Source organism: Oncorhynchus gorbuscha, linkage group LG23, assembly GCF_021184085.1.
Source record: "Oncorhynchus gorbuscha isolate QuinsamMale2020 ecotype Even-year linkage group LG23, OgorEven_v1.0, whole genome shotgun sequence".
Lineage (NCBI taxonomy): Eukaryota > Metazoa > Chordata > Actinopteri > Salmoniformes > Salmonidae > Oncorhynchus > Oncorhynchus gorbuscha.
This window is the reverse complement of record NC_060195.1, coordinates 2714871-2734654: the sequence shown is the minus strand read 5'-3', so window position 1 is coordinate 2734654 and position 19784 is coordinate 2714871. Positions and strand designations below refer to the sequence as shown.

Sequence of the window (19784 nt, the reverse complement as noted above, 5' to 3'; positions counted from 1 at the left end):
AAATAAGCTTTGTGTATATGGAAGATTTTGGGGATTTTTTACATTTCAGCTCATAAAACATGGGACCAGCACTTTACATTGTAGCAAGATCAAGGGTGTGGGGTTTCCACGTCACCAAGTTCAATAACAAAACAGGCACCATTAGCATAAATAGAATGCAAAGGGGAAGTTTATTAGGGATTTTGGTACTGTGATCACCTGGTTTAGATGTGCCTTCCACTCACTCTCATGGATCACAAAATCATCAATGTACGCCACCGCATACTTCCGATAGGGTCAGAGAACCATGTCCATCAACCTCCGGGGCCCTTTGCAGTTCAAAGAGCAGCTTTTTATAAGGGAACAGACCATCTGGGGTGGCGAAAGCAGTTTTCTACCATGCCTTGAGAGCTAAGGGCACCTGTCAATAATCCTTTGTCAGGTCGAGCGTGCTGATCAATGGGGCGGTCCCTAGCCATTCTATTAGTTCATCAAGTCGGGCATGGGGTAGGCATCAAACTTTGAGATTTAATTTACCTTCCTAAAATCATTACAGAATCGATCATTTCCGGCACCGACAGAGATGGCCGCCTCGCTTCGCGTTTCTAGGAAACTATGCAGTTTTTTTTTTTTTTTACGTATTATTTCTTACATTAGTACCCCAGGTCATCTTAGGTTTCATTACATACAGTCGAGAAGAACTACTGAATATAAGAGCAGCGTCAACTCACCATCAGTACGACCAGGAATATGACTTTCCCGATGCGGATCCTGTGTTCTGCCTTCCACCCAGGACAACGGAATGGATCCCAGCCTGCGACCCAAAACAAAGACGTCGTAAAAGAGGGAATCGTAGCAATCTTCTGGTCAGTCCCTACACCCAAACAAGGGCACTGCGTTCATCCACCTCTGGCCTGCTCGCCTCCCTACCACTGAGGAAGTACAGCTCCCGCTCAGCCCAGTCAAAACTGTTCGCTGCTCTGGCCCCCCAATGGTGGAACAAACTCCCTCACGACGCCAGGACAGCGGAGTCAATCACCACCTTCCGGAGACACCTGAAACCCCACCTCTTTAAGGAATACCTAGGATAGGATAAGTATTCCCTCTCACCCCCCCCCTTTAAGATTTAGATGCACTATTGTAAAGTGACTGTTCCACTGGATGTCATAAGGTGAATGCACCAATTTGTAAGTCGCTCTGGATAAGAGCGTCTGCTAAATGACTTAAATGTAAATGAAATGTAAATGTCTCTGGAGACGGGCACATCGCGCACCACTCCCTAGCATACTACTCGCCAATGTCCAGTCTCTTGACAACAAGGTTGATGAAATCCGAGCAAGGGTAGCATTCCAGAGAGACATCAGAGACTGTAACGTTCTTTGCTTCACGGAAACATGGCTCACTTGAGAGACGCTAACGGTATCGGTGCAGCCAGCTGGTTTCTTCATGCATCGCGCCGACAGAAACAAACATCTTTCTGGTAAGAAGAGGGGCGGGGGCATATGCTTTATGGTTAACGAGACGTGGTGCGGTCACAACAACATACAGGAACTCAAGTCCTTCTGTTCACCTGATTTAGAATTCCTCACAATCAAATGTTGTCCGCATTATCTACCAAGGGAATTCTCTTTGATTATAATCACAGCCATATATATTCCCCCCAAGCAGACACATCGATGGCCCTGAACGAACCTTATTTGACTCTTTGCAAACTGGAAACCACATATCCTGAGGCTGCATTCATTGTAGCTGGGGATTTTAACAAGGCTAATCTGAAAACAAGACTCCCTAAATTGTATCAGCATATCGATTGCGCAACCAGGGCTGGTAAAACCTTGGATCATTGCTATTCTAACTTCCGCGACGCATATAAGACCCCACCCTCCTTTTGGAAAAGCTGACCACGACTCAATTTTGTTGCTTCCTGCCTACAGACAGAATCTAAAACAAGAAGCTCCCACGCTCAGGTCTGTTCAACACTGGTCCGACCAATCTGATTCCACGCTTCAAGACTGCTTCGATCACGTGGATTGGGGTATGTTCCGCATTGCGTCCAACAACAACATTGACGAATACACTGATTAGGTGAGCGAGTTCATTAGAAAGTGCATTGATGATGTCATTCCCATAGCAACGATTAAAACATTCCCAAACCAGAAACCGTTGATTGATGGCAGCATTCGCCTGAAACTGAAGGCACGAACCACTGCTTTTAACCAGGGAAAGGTGCCCGGAAACATGACCGAATACAAACAGTGTAGCTATTCCCTCCGCAAGGCAATCAAACAAGCTAAGCCTCAGTATAAAGACAAAGTAGAGACACAATTCAATGGCTCAGACACAAGAGGTATGTGGCAGGGTCTACAGTCAATCACGGATTACAAGAAGAAACCCAGTCCAGTCACGGACCAGGATGTCTTGCTCCCAGGCAGACTAAATAACTGTTTTGCCCACTTTGAGGACAATACAGTGCAACTAACACGGCCCGCAACCAAAACCTGCAGACTCTCCTTCACTGCAGCTGACATGAGGAAAACATTTAAACGTGTTAACCCTTGCAAGCCTGCAGGCCCAGACGACATCCCCAGCCGCGTCCTCAGAGCATGGTCTGTGGTCTGTAGGTGGAGGAGTCTCACAGTGTCAGTCAGGTTCAGGGACCGGGCGAAGTCAGGTCGGATCAAGGTCACCATACTCCCGGAGTCCAAAAGTGCTGTGGTGTCCTTTCCGTTGGCTCTTACCCGGGTGACAGGGGAAGGACCACACTTCTCAGCCCAGCATGCCCTCAGTAAGCCACAGCGACGCCCGGTGGCTACCTCACTGGCTGAGGCTGAAGGAATTGGGACATTGCGGGCTGGACAGTTCCAGGCGATGTGTCCCAGCTCACCACACTCGTAGCACTTCCTGCCAAGTTCAGGAAGGGGCGTCATCTCAGGGAGCTGCCTGTCGGTGTCCCCCATCCTTGGCTGGGGTTACGGCCTTGTCCGCATTCCTTATCCGCTCCTTTGGGTGAGTGGAGGGTCCTGCCCTCCATGGTTTTCCACTGCGCAGGACCTCCAAAGCCACTTCCTGTCCTTCAACCGGTTCCACCAGCTGATCTGCACTCTGTGGGTTAACTTGGCTGGCTAACTGGGAGCTTCGACTGGGATAGAGCGTATACATTTATCTATGACCACTTTCTCGATGGTTGTGAGTGTCAGGGGTTCAGCAATTGGCTCTTGGTCAGCCTAATTAGATCAAGCATTTGTGATCAGGGATGTTGTACGATCATACGCCCAATCATGGAATCGTTGTGCCCTGCTTATCAGGGTGTAGCCATATCTGCACATGATTTCCTTTTCAGCACATCTTAACCCGTCGCCTGGTCAGCTGTCAGATCAACTCCCTGAATGCTTGGAGAAAAAGACCAAATGACCCTAAATAATAATTAAAACAAAGTGGACAGCAGAGAACATGCCTAACCTGCTGTTCTTCGGTTTGCAAGAATTACATGGCAAAGTAGCCAGAAGGTTGTAGCATATCACCGCTGACAAGGGTAGGGGTGAAAAGATAGCCACTATAAAGCACTACTTAAATCTTTCAACTTATTTGCATCTGAGAAAAAAATTGCCTTTTATAAACATATTTCATGCAATTCTACATGACTAGAGGCAAGCAGAATCTATTTTAATACCACAACAGAGCATGACAACAAGTGAGCACATGCTGCAGCACCAGAGGCGTTTTGATTTCTATTCATGCAGTTGTGAAAAAGAGTCTAAGTTTGGAACAGTGCTGAAGTTATCTGATGCCGTGTCTGAATCCTGGCTTAGGAAGGTCATTGATCTTCACCTTTCTCAGCAAAGTACGTTCATCTCTAGAAGACAGAACGAGTCTCCTTCCTGAGCGGTATGACGGCAGCGTGGTCCCATGTTGTTTATACTTGCGTACTATTGTTTGTACAGATGAATGTGGTACATTCAGGCGTTTGGAAATTGCTCCCATGGACAAACCAGACCTCATATAGCCATTCTTACATCAACTGATATCTCAAAGTGCCGTACAGAAACCCATTCTAAAAAAAACAAACAGCAAGCAATGCAGGTCTAGAAGCACGGTGGCTAGGAAGAACTCCCTAGAAATGCCAAAACCTAGGAAGAAACCTAGAGAGGAACCAGGCTATGAGGTGTGGCCAGTCCTCTTCTGACTGTGCCGGGTGGAGATTATAACAGAACATGGCCAAGATGTTCAAATGTTCATAAATGACCAGCATGGTCAAATAATAATCACAGTAGTTGTCGAGGGTGCAGCAAGTCAGCACCTCAGGAGTAAATGTCAGTTGTCTATTCATAGCTGATCATTTAGATTATCTCTACTGCTCCTGCTGTCTCTAGAAAGTTGAAAACAGCAGGTCTGGGACAGGTAGCACATCCGGTGAACAGGTCAGGGTTCCATAGCCGCAGGCAGAACAGTTGAAACTGGAGCAGCAGCACGGCCAGGTGGAATGGGGAAAGCAAGGAGTATTCATGCCAGGTAGTCCTGAGGCATGGTCCTAGGGCTCAGGTCCTCCGAGAGAGAGAATGAGAGAAAGAGAGAATTAGAGAGAGCATACTTACATTCACACAGGACACTGGATAAGACAGGATAAGTACTCCAGATATAACACACTGACCCTAGCCCCCAACACATAAACTACTGCAGCATAAATACTGGAGGCTGAGACAGGAGGGGCCAGGAGACACTGTGGCCCCATCTGATGATACCCCCGGACAGGGCAAAACAGGCAGGATATAACCCCAGCCACTTTGCCAAAGCACAGCCCCAACACCACTAGAGGGATATCTTCAACCACCAACTTACCCTCCTGAGACAAGGCCAAGTATAGCCCACAAAGATCTCCGCCACGGCACAACCCAAGGGGGGGCGCCAGCCAAGACAGGAAGATCACGTCAGTGACTCAACCCACTCAAGTGACGCACCCCTCTTAGGGACAGCATGGAAGAGCACCAGTAAGCCAGTGACTCAGCCCCTGTAATAGGGTTAGAGGCAGAGAATCCCGGAGGAGAGAGGGGAACCGGCCAGGCAGAGACAGCAAGGGCTGTTCGTTGCTCCAGAGCCTTTCCATTCACCTTCACACTCCTGGGCCAGACTACACTCAATCATATGACCTACTGAAGAGATGAGTCTTCAGTAAAGTCTTACAGGTTGAGACCGAGTCTGCGTCTCTCACATGGGTAGGCAGACCATTCCATAAAAATGGAGCTCTATAGGAGAATGCCCTGCCTCCAGCTGTTTGCTTAGAAATTCGAGGGGCAATTAGGAGGCCTGCGTCTTGTGACTGTAGCGTACGTGGAGGTATGTACGGCAGGACCAAATCGGAAAGATAGGTAGGAGCAAGCCCATGTAATGCTTTGTAGGTTAGCAGTAAAACCTTGATATCAGCCCTTGACTTAACAGGAAGCCAGTGTAGAGAGGCTAGCACTGGAATAATATCATCACATTTGTTGGTTCTAGTCAGGATTCTAGCAGCCGTATTTGGGCACTAACTGACGTTTATTTAGTGCTTTATCCGGGTAGCCGGAAAGTAGAGCGTTGTCTAACCTAGAAGTAAAAAAAGCATGGATTAATTTTTCTTCGTAATTTTTGGACTGTAAGTTTCTGATTTCTGCAATGTTACGTAGATGGAAAAAAGCTGTCCTTGAAACAGTCTTGATATGTTCGTCAAAAGAGAGATCAGGGTCCAGAGTAACACCGAGGTCCTTCACAGTTTTATTTGAGACGACTGTACAACCATCAAGATTAATTGTCAGATTCAACAGATCTCTTTGTTTATTGGGACCGAGAACAAGCATCTCTGTTTTGTTCGAGTTTAAAAGTAGAATGTTTGCAGCCATCCACTTCCTTATGTCTGAAACACAGGCTTCTATCAAGGGCAATTTTGGGGCTTCACCATGTTTCATTGAAATATGCAGCTGTGTGTCATACGCATACCAGTGAAAGTTAACATTATGTTTTCGAATGACATCCCCAAGAGATAAAATATATTGTGAAATCAATAGTGGTTCTAAAATGGAACCTTGAGGAACACTGAAATTTACAGCTGATTTGTCAGAGGACAAACCATTCACAGAGACAAGCTGATATCTTTCCGACAGATAAGATCTAAACCAGGCCAATCTCTCCAAAAGAATGTGGTGATCGATGGTATCAAAAGCAGCACTAAGGTCTAGGAGCACGAGGACAGATGCAGAGCCTCGGTCTGACGCCATTAAAAGGTAATTTACCACATTCACAAGTGCAGTCTCAGTGCTATGATGGGGTCTAAAACCAGACTGAAGCATTTGGTATACATTGTTTGTCTTCAGCGAGGCAGTTAGTTGTAGTGCAACAGCCTTTTCATTTTTTTGAGAGGAATGGAAGATTTGATATAGGCCCATAGTTTTTTATATTTTCTGGGTCAAGGTTTGGCTTTATCAAGAGAGGCTTTATTACTGCCACTTTTAGTGAGTCTGGTACACATCTGGTGGATAGAGAGCCGTTTATTATGTTCAACATAGGAGGGGCAAGCACAGGAAGCAGCTCTTTCAGTAGTTTAGTTGGAACAGGGTCCAGTATGCAGCTTGAAGATTTATATGCATGATTATTTTCATCATTGTGTCAAGAGATATAGTACTAAAACACTTGATCCTAGGTCCTGGCAGAGTTGTGCAGACTCAGGACAGCTGAGCTTTGGAGGAATATGCAGATTTAAAGAGTCTGTAATTTTCTTTCCAATGATCATGATATTTTCCATTTTCCTCAAAGAAGTTCATGAATTTATTACTGCTGAAGTGAAAGCCATCCTCTCTTGGGTAATGGTGCTGTAACGGGATTCTTCTGTTGAAGGAGAGGCGGACCAAAACGCAGTGTGGTTATTTGGATACATCTTTAATAAAGATGACAATAGAACAATATACAAAAACGTGACAAAACCAAACCAGCCCTATCTGGTGCAACAAACACAGAGACAGGGACAATCACCCACAAACCCCAACACAGAACAGGCTACCTAAATATGGTTCCCAATCATAGACAATGACTAACACCTGCCTCTGATTGAGAACCATATCAGGCCAAACACAGAAACAGACAAACTAGACACACAACATAGAATTCCCACTCAGATCACACCCTGACCAAACAAAACATAACAACATACAAAGCAAACTATGGTCAGGGTGTGACAGTAATACAGTGTACCTGTTACAGGTGCTTTTTAGTTACCTTTGTGACGGTATCAAAAAGAAATGTAGGATTGTTTTCCTCAATTACGTTGTAAAAATAGGATGATCGAGCAGCAGTGAGGTCTCTTCAATACTGCACGGTACTGTCAGAAGACTTCCCGTTTGGTGTGGACCCATTTTCGTTCCAATGTTCTGGAAGCTTGCTTCAGAGCTCGGGTATTTTCTGTATACCAGGGAGCTAGTTTCTTATGACAAATGTTTTTAGTTTTTAGGCGTGCAACTGCATCTATGGTATTGCACAAGGTTAAATTGAGATCCTCAGTTAGGTGGTTAACTGATTTTTGTCCTCTGACATCATTGGGTAGGCAGAGGGAGTCTGGAAGGGCATCAAGGAATCTATGGGTTTTCTGAGAATTTATAGCACGACTTTTGATGCTCCTTGGTTGGGGTCTGAGCAGATTATTTGTTGTGATTTCAAACGTAATAAAATGGTGGTCCGATTATGAGGAAAAACATTAAGATCCACAAAATGTATTTCATGGGACAAAACTAGGTCCAGAGAATGACTGTGAGGGTGAGTAGGTCCAGAGACATGTTGGACAAAACCCACTGAGTCGATGATGGATCCGAAAGCCTTTTGGAGTGGGTCTGTGGACTTTTCCATGTGAATATTAAAATCACCCAAAAAATATATGACTAAAAGGTTCCGATAGGAATTCAGGGAACTCAGTGAGGAATGCTGTATATGGCCCAGGAGGCCTGTAAACAGTGTAGTGGCTAATCGGTTCAAATATGACACAACCAAGAACTTTGTGAAAATCAATATAGACTTTTAATACACCAGTATCATAAGCCAGAGCGCCCCGCGGGACCCACACCTTTTCCAGCGCCCTGGCTCCAGTATTTATCCACATTTTACATATGAGCCCATCCCACATGCAAAATTAGTTTACATTCCAATCCGTGCATCGTGCTTGTTCAGCTCAATATTGCTCTGCTTTCCATCAGATTATAATGATAACAAGACCTTTGCTTTGTTCCTGCACTTAGCTAAATGCATTCTTTTGTTTGTGTATTATCTAGGATCAGCAGACTGTGTCTCCTCAGTTTCTAGCGTGTCCAGCTATACTAAAAATAGTGTACATTCCTCTTGTTTACAGCCCTATGCTTTGGCTCTGCACTTAGCTCAATATGTTACTATGTATGTGTGTCTTTATCTCAGAGCAACAGACTATTTGTCTTCTCTGTCATTCCTTCTGCATCTCTACGTCCTAAAAATATGCAAACTATGTCTATTGGTCATCAGTTAGTCATTTGACTGACCCCCTCCTTTGTTATATCCCTCTGGCCTTGGTATGTCCAGCTATCCTGGCAGCTATGTCACCTTTCCTTCATGTAGTCTGTTTTTAGTGTTCAGCTATTCTATACATCTTATGCATTTGTCTATGTATTATATTTGCAACCACAAATGTAGCTAAAAAAGTGTTTGAGTAAAAGCTGAGCTTTGGAGGAATACGCAGATTTAAAGAGTCCGTAATTTTCTTTCTAATGATCATGATATTTTCCTCAAAGAAGTTCATGAATTTATTACTGCTGAAGTGAAAGCCATAGGAAAAACATTAAGATCCACAACATTTATTCCATGGGACAAAACTTGTTCTTGTTTTGGAGCGGTCATGGGTGCACCTCAGCCATGCTCAAGGTCCTAAACGATATCATAACTGCCATCAATAAAAGACAGTACTGTGCAGCTGTCTTCATCAACCTGGCTAAGGCTTTCGACTCTGTCAATCACCACATTCTTATCGGCAGACTCAATAGCCTTGGCTTCTCAAATGACTGCCTCGCCTGGTTCACTAACTACTTCTCAGATAGAGTTCAGTGTGTCAAATCGGAGAGCCTGATGTCCGGACCTCTGGCGGTCTCTATGGGGGTGCCACAGGGTTCAATTCTCGGGCCGACTATTTTCTCTGTATACATCAATGATGTCGCTCTTGCTGCTGGTGAGTCTTTGATCCACCTCCACGCAGACGACGCCATTCTGTATACTTCTGGCCCTTCAACAGACACTGTGTTAACAAACCTCCAAACGAGCTTCAATGCCATACAACACTCCTTCCATGGCCTCCAACTGCTCTTAAACGCTAGTAAAACTAAATGCATGCACTTCAACCGATCGCTGTCCGCACCTGTATGTTTGTTTATTTCATTTGTAACTCTGTGTTGTTGTTTTTGTCGCACTGTTTTGCTTTATCTTGGCCAGGTCGCAGTTGTAAATGAGAACGTGTTCTCAACTGGTCACCTGGTTAAATAAAGGGGAAATATTATTATTTAATTATTTATTTAAATCTACCAACTTTAAAAATGTAGCTCAACAGAACCAGTTTGATTGGATTCTTAACACATTAGGTAGGCCTGTATGCACATTTTATATATTAACATTTTCTAATACATTCCTTGATATTGTTGTTACAAAATAGATGTATGGTGACTGTGATCAGGGCATGGGAATATAAGAGCATCTGATAGGCTAAATTAACAAAGCATGCTTAGCTTACCACATGGGAATATAAGAGCATCTGATTGGTTAAATTAACAAAGCATGCCTAGCTTACCACATGGGAATATAAGAGCATCTGATAGGCTAAATTAACAAAGCATGCTTAGCTTACCACATGGGAATATAAGAGCATCTGATTGGTTAAATTAACAAAGCATGCTTAGCTTACCACATGGGAATATAAGAGCATCTGATAGGCTAAATTAACAAAGCATGCTTAGCTTACCACATGGGAATATAAGAGCATCTGATAGGCTAAATTAACAAAGCATGCTTAGCTTACCACATGGGAATATAAGAGCATCTGATTGGTTAAATTAACAAAGCATGCTTAGCTTACCACATGGGAATATAAGAGCATCTGATTGGTTAAATTAACAAAGCATGCTTAGCTTACCACATGGGAATATAAGAGCATCTGATTGGTTAAATTAACAAAGCATGCTTAGCTTACCACATGGGAATATAAGAGCATCTGATAGGCTAAATTAACAAAGCATGCTTAGCTTACCACATGGGAATATAAGAGCATCTGATAGGCTAAATTAACAAAGCATGCTTAGCTTACCACATGGGAATATAAGAGCATCTGATAGGCTAAATTAACAAAGCATGCTTAGCTTACCACATGGGAATATAAGAGCATCTGATAGGCTAAATTAAGAAGACATGCATAAATCACCACATGATTCTCAAACAAAAGACTGGCCAAACCTGTGTTTCTAAAAGTTAATTCAAATGCAACTATAGTTAGATCAACCAATACATCATGAGTAGTCTAGTTATAGTTAGATCAACCAATACATCATCACTAGTAGTCTAGTTATAGTTACATCATCACTAGTAGTCTAGTTATAGTTACATCATCACTAGTAGTCTAGTTATAGTTACATCATCACTAGTAGTCTAGTTATAGTTACATCATCACTAGTAGTCTAGTTATAGTTAGATCAACCAATACATCATCACTAGTAGTCTAGTTATAGTTACATCATCACTAGTAGTCTAGTTATAGTTACATCATCACTAGTAGTCTAGTTATAGTTACATCATCACTAGTAGTCTAGTTATAGTTACATCATCACTAGTAGTCTAGTTATAGTTACATCATCACTAGTAGTCTAGTTATAGTTAGATCATCACTAGTAGTCTAGTTATAGTTTCATCATCACTAGTAGTCTAGTTATAGTTACATCATCACTAGTAGTCTAGTTATAGTTACATCATCACTAGTAGTCTAGTTATAGTTACATCATCACTAGTAGTCTAGTTATAGTTAGATCAACCAATACATCTGTCATGATTTCCACTAAAGGTGTCTCCTCTCCCTGTTCGGGCGGTGCTCGGCGGTCGTCGTCGCCGGTCTACTAGCTGCCAACCATCCTTTTTTATTTTCATTTGGTTATGTCTGTCTTATGTGCCACCTGTGTTCTATTTTATTTGGGTATTTAGGGGGGTGGTATTTAAATCTCGTCATTTCTTCCGAGTTTTGTGCGGGATTGTTTCGTTTGCTGTCGTTCTGTTCTGGGCTGCGTTTTAGGTTCTGTTGTACAGGTGGTTTGAGGCTACTGTGTTAGTCCTGTTTTTCATGCTCTTTAGACCTTGTTTATTAAACTCCCTTTTCGGAAACTTGCTTTCTCCTGCGCCTGACTCCACACCCAGATCTCCTTTTGGAGAGATCTGACAACATCATCATGAGTAACTCATGATGATGTATTACTTTGTTGCTTTTGAAGCGCTTTGAGATTATTATGAAAAGCGCTATAGAATCAAATCAATGTTTATTTGTCACGTGTGTCGAATACAACAGTTGTAGACCTTACAGTGAAATGCTGAATACAACAGTTGTAGACCTTACAGTGAAATGCTGAATACAACAGGTGTAGTAGACCTTACAGTGAAATGCTGAATACAACAGTAGTAGACCTTACAGTGAAATGCTGAATACAACAGTTGTAGACCTTACAGTGAAATGCTGAATACAACAGGTGTAGTAGACCTTACAGTGAAATGCTGTATACAACAGTTGTAGACCTTACAGTGAAATGCTGAATACAACAGTTGTAGACCTTACAGTGAAATGCTGAATACAACAGGTGTAGTAGACCTCCCAGTGAAATGCTGAATACAACAGGTGTAGTAGACCTTACAGTGAAATGCTGAATACAACAGGTGTAGTAGCATACTATTGAGGTAGTATGTACATGTAGATAAGGTTAAAGTGACTATGCATATATGATGAACCGAGAGTAACAGTAGCGTAAATAGAGGGGTTGGCGGGTGGTGGGACACAATGCATATATTATTATTATTATTAATATTATTATAATATGTCAAAAAGGTACGCAATCCACAGTAAAAAGAGTCCTATATCGACATAACCTGAAAGGCCGCTCAGCAAGGAAGAAGCCACTGCTCCAATACCGCCGTAAAAAAAGCCAGACTATGGTTTGCAACTGCACATGGGGACAAAGATAGTACTTTTTGGAGAAATGTCCTCTGGTCTGATGAAACAAAAATAGAACTGTTTGTCCATAATGACCATCGTTATGTTTGGAGGAAAAAGGGGGAGGCTTGCAACCCAAAGAACATCATCCCAAACGTGAATCACAGGGGTGGCAGCATCATGTTGTGGCGGTGCTTTTCTGCAGGAGGGTCTGGTGCACTTCACAAAATAGATGGCATCATGAGGTAGGAAATTTACGTGGATTTATCAAAGCAACATCTCAAGACATCAGTCAGGAAGTTAAAGCTTGGTCGCAAATGGGTCTTCCAAATGGACAATGACCCCAAGCATACTTTCAAAGTTGTGTCAAAATGGCTAAAGGAGAACAAAGTCAAGGTATTGGAGTGGCCATCACAAAGCCCTGACCTCAATACTATAGAAAATGCATGGGCAGAACTGAAAAAGTGTGCGTGAGCAAAGAGGTAACCTGACTCAGTTACACCAGCTCTGTCAGGAGGCCTTACACCAGCTCTGTCAGGAGGAATGGGCCAACATTCACCCAACTTATTGTGGGAAGCTTGTGGAAGGCTACCTGAAATGTTTGACCCAAGTTAAACAATTTAAAGGCAATGCTACCAAATACTAATTGAGTGTATGTAAACTTCTGACCCACTGGGTATGTGATGAAAGAAATAAAAGCTGAAATAAGTCATATCTACTATTCTTCTGACATTTCACGTTCTTAAAATAAAGTGGTGATGCTAACTGACCCAATTCAGGTAATTGTACTAGGATTAAATGTCAGGATTTGTGAAAAACTGAGTTTAAATTTATTTGGCTGAGTTATATTTAACCACCGACTTCAACTGTGTATATACATCTTTTCTGAAAGGCCTCAGAGTCTGCAACACCACTAAGCATCGGCACCACCAAGCAAGGAGCACCATGAAGACCAAGGAGCTTTCCAAAAAGGTCAGGGACAAAGTTGCGGAGAAGTACAGATCGGGGCTGGGTTATAAAAACACTTTGAACATCCCAAGGAGCACCATTAAATCCATTATTAAAATATTGAAAGAATATGGCATCACAACAAACCTGTCAGGTGTGCGTTACTGGTAGCGAAGTCAGGTGCAGGAGAGCAGAGAGTTGTGAATAGGCGCACACTTTAATTTTATTTTTTTTATTTTATTTTACCTTTATTTAACCAGGCAAGTCAGTTAAGAACACATTCTTATTTTTAATGACAGCCTGGGAACAGTGGGTTAACTGCCTGTTCAGGGGCAGAACGACAGATTTGTACCTTGTCAGCTCGGGGGTTTGAACTCACAACCTTCCGGTTACTAGTCCAACACTCTAACTAGGCTACGCTGCTCTAACCACTAGGCTACGCTGCTAATGAGGCAGGAGAAACCAACAGATGGACGCAACTGCGTCTAAACCTCCAGCCCATAGACAAAAGTGAAAAATGCGCAAAAACAGTCACAATCATTTATGTTTAACAATAAACATGTGAACAAACACGGTAAAAGCAAACCAGTCAACAATAAACACTTAACACAAACAATTCCACACAAAGACAAGAGCAATAAATATATGTAGATTGATTGGGGAATGAAAACCAGGTGTGCAGAGAACAAGACAAAACAAATGGATAAATGAAAAACGGAGCGGCGATGGCTAGAAAGCTGGTGACGTCGACCGCCGAACTCTGCCTGAACAAGGAGAGGAGCCGACTTTGGCGGAAGTCATGATACCTGCCAAGAGAGTGCCGCCCACCAAAACTCACAGACCAGTCAAGGAAGGCATTAATCAGAGAGGCAACAAAGAGACCAAAGATAACCCTGAAGGAGCTGCAAAGCTCTACCGCGGAGATTGGAGTATTTGTCCATAGGACCACTTTCAGCCGTACACTCCACAGAGCTGGGCTTTACGGAAGAGTGGCCAGAAAAAAATAATTGCTTAAAGAAAAATATAAACAAACACATTTGGTGTTCGCCAAAAGGAATGTGGGAGACACCCCAAACATATGGAATAAGGTACTCTGGTACTCTACGCTGGCGCAACCCCAACACCTCTCATCAACCCAAGAACACCATCTCCACAGTGAAGCATGATGGTGGCAGCATCATGCCGGGGACATGTTTTTCATCAGCATGGACTGGGAAACTGGTCAGAATTGAAGAAATGATGGACGGCGCTAAATACAGGGAATTTCTTGAGGGAAACGTGTTTCAGTCTTCCAGAGATTTGTGACAGGGACATAGGTTCACCTTCCAGCAGGACAATGACCCTGAGCATACTGCTAAAGCAAAGCTTGAATGGTTTATCAATCCAATTGAGAATCTGTGGTATGACTTAAAGATTGCTGTATATCAGCGGATCCCATCCAACTTGAAGGAGCTGGAGCAGTTGTGCCTTGAAGAATGGGAATAATTCCCAGTGGCTGGATGTGCCAAGCTTATAGAGACATACCCCAAGAGACTTGCAAAAGGTGGCTCTCCGAAGTATTGACTTTGGGGGGGATGAACAGTTATGCACGCTCAAGTCTTATTTCTTGTTTGTTTCATAATAAAAAATATTTTGCATCTTCAAAGTGGTAGGCATGTTGTGTACATCAAATGATATTAACAGCCCCCCAAAAATCTATGTTAATTCCAGGTGGTAAGGCAACAAAATAGGAAAAATGCCAAGGGGGGGGTGAATACTTTGGCAAGCCACTGTAACCTAGGCCTATGGCCTATAGTAATCAACACCACACTAACATAACTTGATACTGAGTGTCCAGCAGAGAATCAGGGATTGGGGGCATCATCGAGCACACATGAGATACAATAACAAGCAACTCATTATTAACCCTTTAGCGATATGACATTAAATCTAAATTCAATTTTAAAATGGATGACCCTCCCCCATTTTCCTCTGGGTAATTGTGTACATTTCGACCACTCCCTTTTCGTCAACAATATATATGGATTTGAAGCTACCCCACCTAGCATCAGACTGACTGGTTCATTCTTTACTCCTTAAAGATATGTAGAGACAGTAATGTAGCGACAGTAATGTAGCGACAGTAATGTAGTGACAGTAATGTAGTGACAGTAATGTAGTGACAGTAATGTAGTGACAGTAATGTAGGTGATGTAGTGACAGTATTGCTTTGACAGTAATGTAGTGACAGTAATGTTGTGACAGTGTTGTTGTGACAGTAATGTAGTGACAGTAATGTTGTGACAGTAATGTAGTGACAGTATTGTAGTGACAGTATTGTAGTGACAGTAATGTAGTGACAGTATTGTTGTGACAGTATTGTTGTGACAGTATTGTAGTGACAGTAATGTTGTGACAGTATTGTAGTGACAGTATTGTAGTGACAGTAATGTAGTGACAGTAATGTTGTGACAGTGTTGTAGTGACAGTATTATAGTGACAGTAATGTAGTGACAGTAATGTAGTGACAGTAATGTTGTGACAGTGTTGTTGTGACAGTATTGTAGTGACAGTATTGTAGTGACAGTAATGTAGTGACAGAATTGTTGTTGAGTGTTCTGTGCAGGGCATGTTTTGACGAGCTTCAGACGAGTGGTGCCATCGTGTGGCTGGTGTTGGACTACCTGTGTGACGGTCTCTACATCTTGGACACAGCCGTCAGGCTACGCACAGGTCAGAGGTCAATTCTCCACAATTTGTTTCTGTCGTGTTTCTGTTCTCTTTCATTGATTCCTCACGTCCCCTGTTCTCACCTCCTGAAAGAGTCTGTCTGCCTACCCTGAGTCTGTCTGCCTACCCTGAGTCTGTCTGCCTTCCCTGAGTCTGTCTGCCTTCCCTGAGTCTGTCTGCCTACCCTGAATCTGTCTGCCTACCCTGAATCTGTCTGCCTACCCTGAGCCTGTGCCTAACTCTACCTGTTTGTTTATCAGGTTTCCTGGAGCAGGGTCTGTTGGTGAAGGACCTCTCTAAGCTGAGAGACAGTTATCTGAAGACGGTTCAGTTTAAACTAGACCTGTTGTCTATCCTGCCTACTGACCTGTTCTACCTATCTCTGGGAATACACACTCCTCTCCTCCGCTTCAACAGACTGCTGCGGTTCAACCGCATGTTCGAGTTCTTCGACCGTACAGAGACCAGGACCAGTTACCCCAACGCCTTCCGCATCACTAACCTGGTCCTTTACATACTGGTACGTGCACACACACACGCACACACACACACACTGGTGAGAGATATGTGGTACACACAAAAACACATTTACACATACAAGCATGCATGTGTAACCAAGTTGAATTAGTTAAACTAACAGCTCAGCTAAAAATACCACCACCTGCGCCATTTTTTGGTGGCGCAGCTGTCTAAAGTGTTTCAAACAGGGTGATCACATGGGTTTGCGAGGCTGAGGATTCAACATGGCATACCAGTTTGGGCTCATCAGGAAGGAAGCTATACTGATAAGCAAACAGCATTAAACCAGTATATAAACACACACAGACTCTAACATCAAAAAGGAGCTGATCGTGGACCACAGGAAACGGGGGGGCGAGCACACCCATATCCACATCAATGGGGTTGTATTCGTTTCTCAGTGTCCACATTATTAAGGAATTATCATGGTCCACACACACCCACACAGTTGTGAAGAGGGAACAACAGCGCCTCGTCCCGCTCACGAGGCTGAACATTTTTGCATGGGCCCTCGGATCTTCACAAGATTCTACAGCTGCATCTTGACTAGCTGCGCCACCGCTTGGTATGGCAACTGCAATGCACCCAACCGTAAGGCGCTGTTGTGACAGTAATGATGTGACTTCAAAGGGTGGTGTGAACGGCCCAGTACATCACTGGGAAGGTGGTCTGTGGACGGCCCAGTACATCACTGGGAAGGTGGTCTCTGAACGGTCCAGTACATCACTGGGAAGGTGGTGTGAACGGCCCAGTACATCACTGGGAAGGTGAACGGCCCAGTACATCACTGGGAAGGTGGTCTGTGAACGGCCCAGTACATCACTGGGAAGGTGGTCTCGGAACGGTCCAGTACATCACTGGGAAGGTGGTGTGAACGGCCCAGTACATCACTGGGAAGGTGGTGTGAACGGCCCAGTACATCACTGGGAAGGTGGTGTGAACGGCCCAGTACATCACTGGGAAGGTGGTGTGAACGGCCCAGTACATCACTGGGAAGGTGGTCTGTGAACGGCCCAGTACATCACTGGGAAGGTGGTGTGACATCGGCCCAGTACATCACTGGGAAGGTGGTACATGTGGGAAGGTGGTGGCCCAGTACATCACTGGGAAGGTGGTACATCACTGGGAACGGCCCAGTACATCACTGGGAAGGTGGGTGAACGGTCCAGTACATCACTGGGAAGGTGGTGTGAACGGGCAGTACATCCAGTACATCACTGGGAAGGTGGTCTGTGAACGGCCCAGTACATCACTGGGAAGGTGGTCTGTGAACGGCCCAGTACATCACTGGGAAGGTGGTCTCTGAACGGTCCAGTACATCACTGGGAAGGTGGTGTGAACGGTCCAGTACATCACTGGGAAGGTGGTGTGAACAGCCCAGTACATCAGTGGGAAGGTGGTGTGATCGACCAAGTACATCACTGGGAAGGTGGTGTGAACAGCCCAGTACATCACTGGGAAGGTGGTCTGTGAACGGCCCAGTACATCACTGGGAAGGTGGTGTGAACGGTCCAGTACATCACTGGGAAGGTGGTGTGAACGACCCAGTACATCAGTGGGAAGGTGGTGTGATCGACCCAGTACATCACTGGGAAGGTGGTGTGAACGGTCCAATACATCACTGGGCCCGAGTTCCCTTCCATCCAGTACCTCTATACCAGGAGGAGAGTCCAGCCACCCAACAGGACCCTGAACAGCTTCTACCCCCAAGCCAGAGACCGCTAAATAGCTCATCAAATGGCTTCCTCGGACTACCTGCATTGACCCTTTTTCCAGCTAACTCTTTTACACTGACTCTACCCACACACTCACACATACATACACACATACATATACTGACACCCCAACACACACACACTTGAGTAATTTAGCAGACCCTCTTATTCAGAGTGACTTACAAGTGCGATTAGGGTTAAGTGCCTTGCTCATGGGCACATCGGCAGATTTTTTACAAACCAGCAACCTTTCGGTTACTGGCCCAACACTCCTGACCGCTAGGCTACCTATCATTGGATTTAGGGTAAAAGTTGGATGAAAAAAATACTGAAATGCGTTGATGACTTTTTGCAAATCCAATGAGTAATCTAATACCCTGAGTCTGTCTGCCACTGATTCAACGTTATCACATAGATTTGAGGGGTTGAATTGTCTAGGAATCAATCTTGATTCAACCATTTTTTGCCCAGTGGGTTGTTGGAAAAGGACTCATAAGTTATCTTTTCCTGTTAGTCTGTTAGTCTGATTACCTGTTGACTAATTCATGTTGATTTGATTTAAACCTGCTGTCTCTCCTCCAGGTGATCATCCACTGGAATGCCTGTATGTACTACTCCTTCTCCAAGGCCCTGGGACTGGGGTCTGACTCCTGGGTGTATCCCAACCAGACAACTCTGTCACGGGGTTACATCTACTGCCTCTACTGGTCCACCCTCACCCTCACCACCATAGGAGAGACACCGCCACCCGTACGAGATGAGGAGTTCCTCTTTGTGGTCTTTGACTTCCTGGTGAGTGTATAATGTAACCGTATACCATATACCCTATTCCATAGATAGTGTACAGTTTATTTCTGACAAGGAACCAATTGACCTAGATAGTGGATTACTTTATGTCTGACATGGAACCCTATCCCCTAGATAGTGCACTACTTTGTCTGACATGGAACCCTGTTCCCTAGATAATGCACTACTTTGTCTGAAATGGAACCCTGTTCCCTAGATAATGCACTACTTTGTCTGACATGGAACCCTGTTCCCTAGATAGTGCACTACTTTGTCTGAAATGGAACCCTGTTCCCTAGATAGTGCACTACTTTGTCTGACATTGAACCCTATCCCCTAGATAGTGCACTACTTTGTCTGACATTGAACCCTGTTCCCTAGATAGTGCACTACTTTGTCTGACATGGAACCCTGTTCCCTAGATAGTGCACTACTTTGTCTGACATGGAACCCTGTTCCCTAGATAGTGCACTACTTTGTCTGACATTGAACCCTATCCCCTAGATAGTGCACTACTTTGTCTGACATGGAACCCTATCCCCTAGATAGTGCACTACTTTGTCTGACATTGAACCCTATCCCCTAGATAGCGGACTACTTCGTCTGACATGGAACCCTATCCCCTAGATAGTGCACTACTTTGTCTGACATTGAACCCTATCCCCTAGATAGTGCACTACTTTGTCTGACATTGAACCCTATCCCCTAGATAGCGGACTACTTTGTCTGACATGGAACCCTGTTCCCTAGATAGTGCACTACTTTGTCTGACATGGAACGCTGTTCCCTAGATAGTGCACTACTTTGTCTGACATTGAACCCTATCCCCTAGATAGCGGACTACTTTGTCTGACATGGAACCCTGTTCCCTAGATAGTGCACTACTTTGTCTGACATGGAACCCTGTTCCCTAGATAGTGCAC

General features: G+C 44.1%; 1 protein-coding gene across 3 annotated transcripts in view; it reads left to right on the top strand.

Annotated features, from left to right (window-relative positions):
- Positions 1 to 19784, top strand: part of LOC124011285 (cyclic nucleotide-gated cation channel-like) — a 38753-nt gene that overhangs the window by 8323 nt on the left and 10646 nt on the right. For all 3 annotated transcript variants that reach the window (XM_046324507.1, XM_046324506.1, XM_046324505.1), the window contains 3 exons: positions 15738 to 15844; positions 16102 to 16361; positions 18658 to 18867. In XM_046324507.1, coding sequence (XP_046180463.1) covers positions 15738 to 15844; positions 16102 to 16361; positions 18658 to 18867 — 577 coding nt within the window. The remainder of the gene's footprint in view (positions 1 to 15737; positions 15845 to 16101; positions 16362 to 18657; positions 18868 to 19784) is intronic.